The sequence below is a fragment of the Cotesia glomerata genome, linkage group LG8, assembly GCF_020080835.1.
Source record: "Cotesia glomerata isolate CgM1 linkage group LG8, MPM_Cglom_v2.3, whole genome shotgun sequence".
Taxonomy (NCBI): Eukaryota; Metazoa; Arthropoda; class Insecta; order Hymenoptera; family Braconidae; genus Cotesia; species Cotesia glomerata.
This window is the reverse complement of record NC_058165.1, coordinates 16375326-16376698: the sequence shown is the minus strand read 5'-3', so window position 1 is coordinate 16376698 and position 1373 is coordinate 16375326. Positions and strand designations below refer to the sequence as shown.

General features: G+C 33.8%; 1 protein-coding gene across 1 annotated transcript; it reads right to left on the bottom strand.

Annotated features, from left to right (window-relative positions):
• Nucleotides 1–683: 683 nt before the first annotated feature.
• LOC123270176 lies at nt 684–1016 on the bottom strand. Its single transcript, XM_044736118.1, has one exon. It carries the CDS (start codon nt 1014–1016, stop codon nt 684–686), a length of 333 nt encoding a protein of 110 aa, XP_044592053.1.
• Nucleotides 1017–1373: the final 357 nt, after the last annotated feature.

Below are 1373 nucleotides of genomic sequence, written 5' to 3'. Positions count from 1 at the left end.
AAGTTAATTTTTTTTTCTGTGTACATGCTATAAACAGAGTATAAATTTGTACGCGCGGTCGTTAACAATCTAGGTGATCTAAAGTGACCGTAAATGAATAAATAAAAAAAAATAACATTTGTTTACATATAATACATACAATAGTAATATAAAAGAGAGTAACACAAGTCATAGTCGTTTGCGTCGTACAAGCAATTATACCTTTGCTTTCTCAGATTCGAAACTATAGAGTATAAATTTACTTTACCTCTCTTTGAAATAGATGATATACCTATATTGACAGTGCAAAACACCATGGATCGCTGCAATCCGTCACTACAATGAACTACTATAGGACTCTTATAGCCTTTTAGAGCCTCTGGCGTTACTACCGATTTGTTATAAAGACCCACCATGAAGATTAGATCTAGTACGTCATATTTTGAGGGCGAGAAATCTTGTCGCTGCCAGTTCTTGAATAAAAAGTAGTTCACATACAACGTAGCTCCATCTTCATGTGTTATAAGTATTCTGAAGATCTCAAAACTTTAATGGTTCTGATAAGCTCTGAATTTCTTGATGCTCAGCTTTCCAAATTGGAGCAATGACTCTTCATCTGAATTCCAAAACAAAGCGGAAAACTGATTTTCTCTAGGGTAATCAAGCATGACGATGACTTCGGTTCGGTGCTGCCATATCATCCTTCAAAAATTGTAAGCTGTGGTTTCCGAATTGGGAGTCCTTGTTACGATGTAAGCTTGAGGATCCTTAAAGCCGTCGATGTAGCTTGCGTTAGTAGGGATATATAAGCCCGTTCCATTAGACAAATTAACGCGGCTGTGTTCGAAGAGCTCTTCTTCTTCTTCACGTTGGCTTCCTTGGAAGATTTCAATAGATGCAGAAAGACGTAGAAATCCACTCAGATCCATGCCCATTATTTTTCGGTATTCACCGTAAATAATTGTAGCTGCGTTATTCTTCTCAAATAATTTTAATAAGCTTTTACGGCTTAGAGTTTTCGAATTAAAACAACCCATTTTAATACAGGATCAATTATTGACTTATGAAAAGTTTGGATTGATTTGAGGACGTTTTGCAGTCGACTGAAGGATCGTTTTACATGATTCGGTATTTATAGGATCCTTTTCCTATAAATATTAATCATTGATGAACGCAATTTACCTAAATTACATATTTGTTTCAAGTTAAAATATATTTTTAATAAATTACTCATAGTTAGTTGCCATGTTATTATTTCAGAATAACGTCACTGGAAAACCATATATTGATTCGGTTAAAATTAATTTACCTACACGGAAAAAAGTAAACTGTAATAAATAATAGTCGATTTATAATAAGTAATGATCAACTGCTAAAAATTACCATTTCAAACA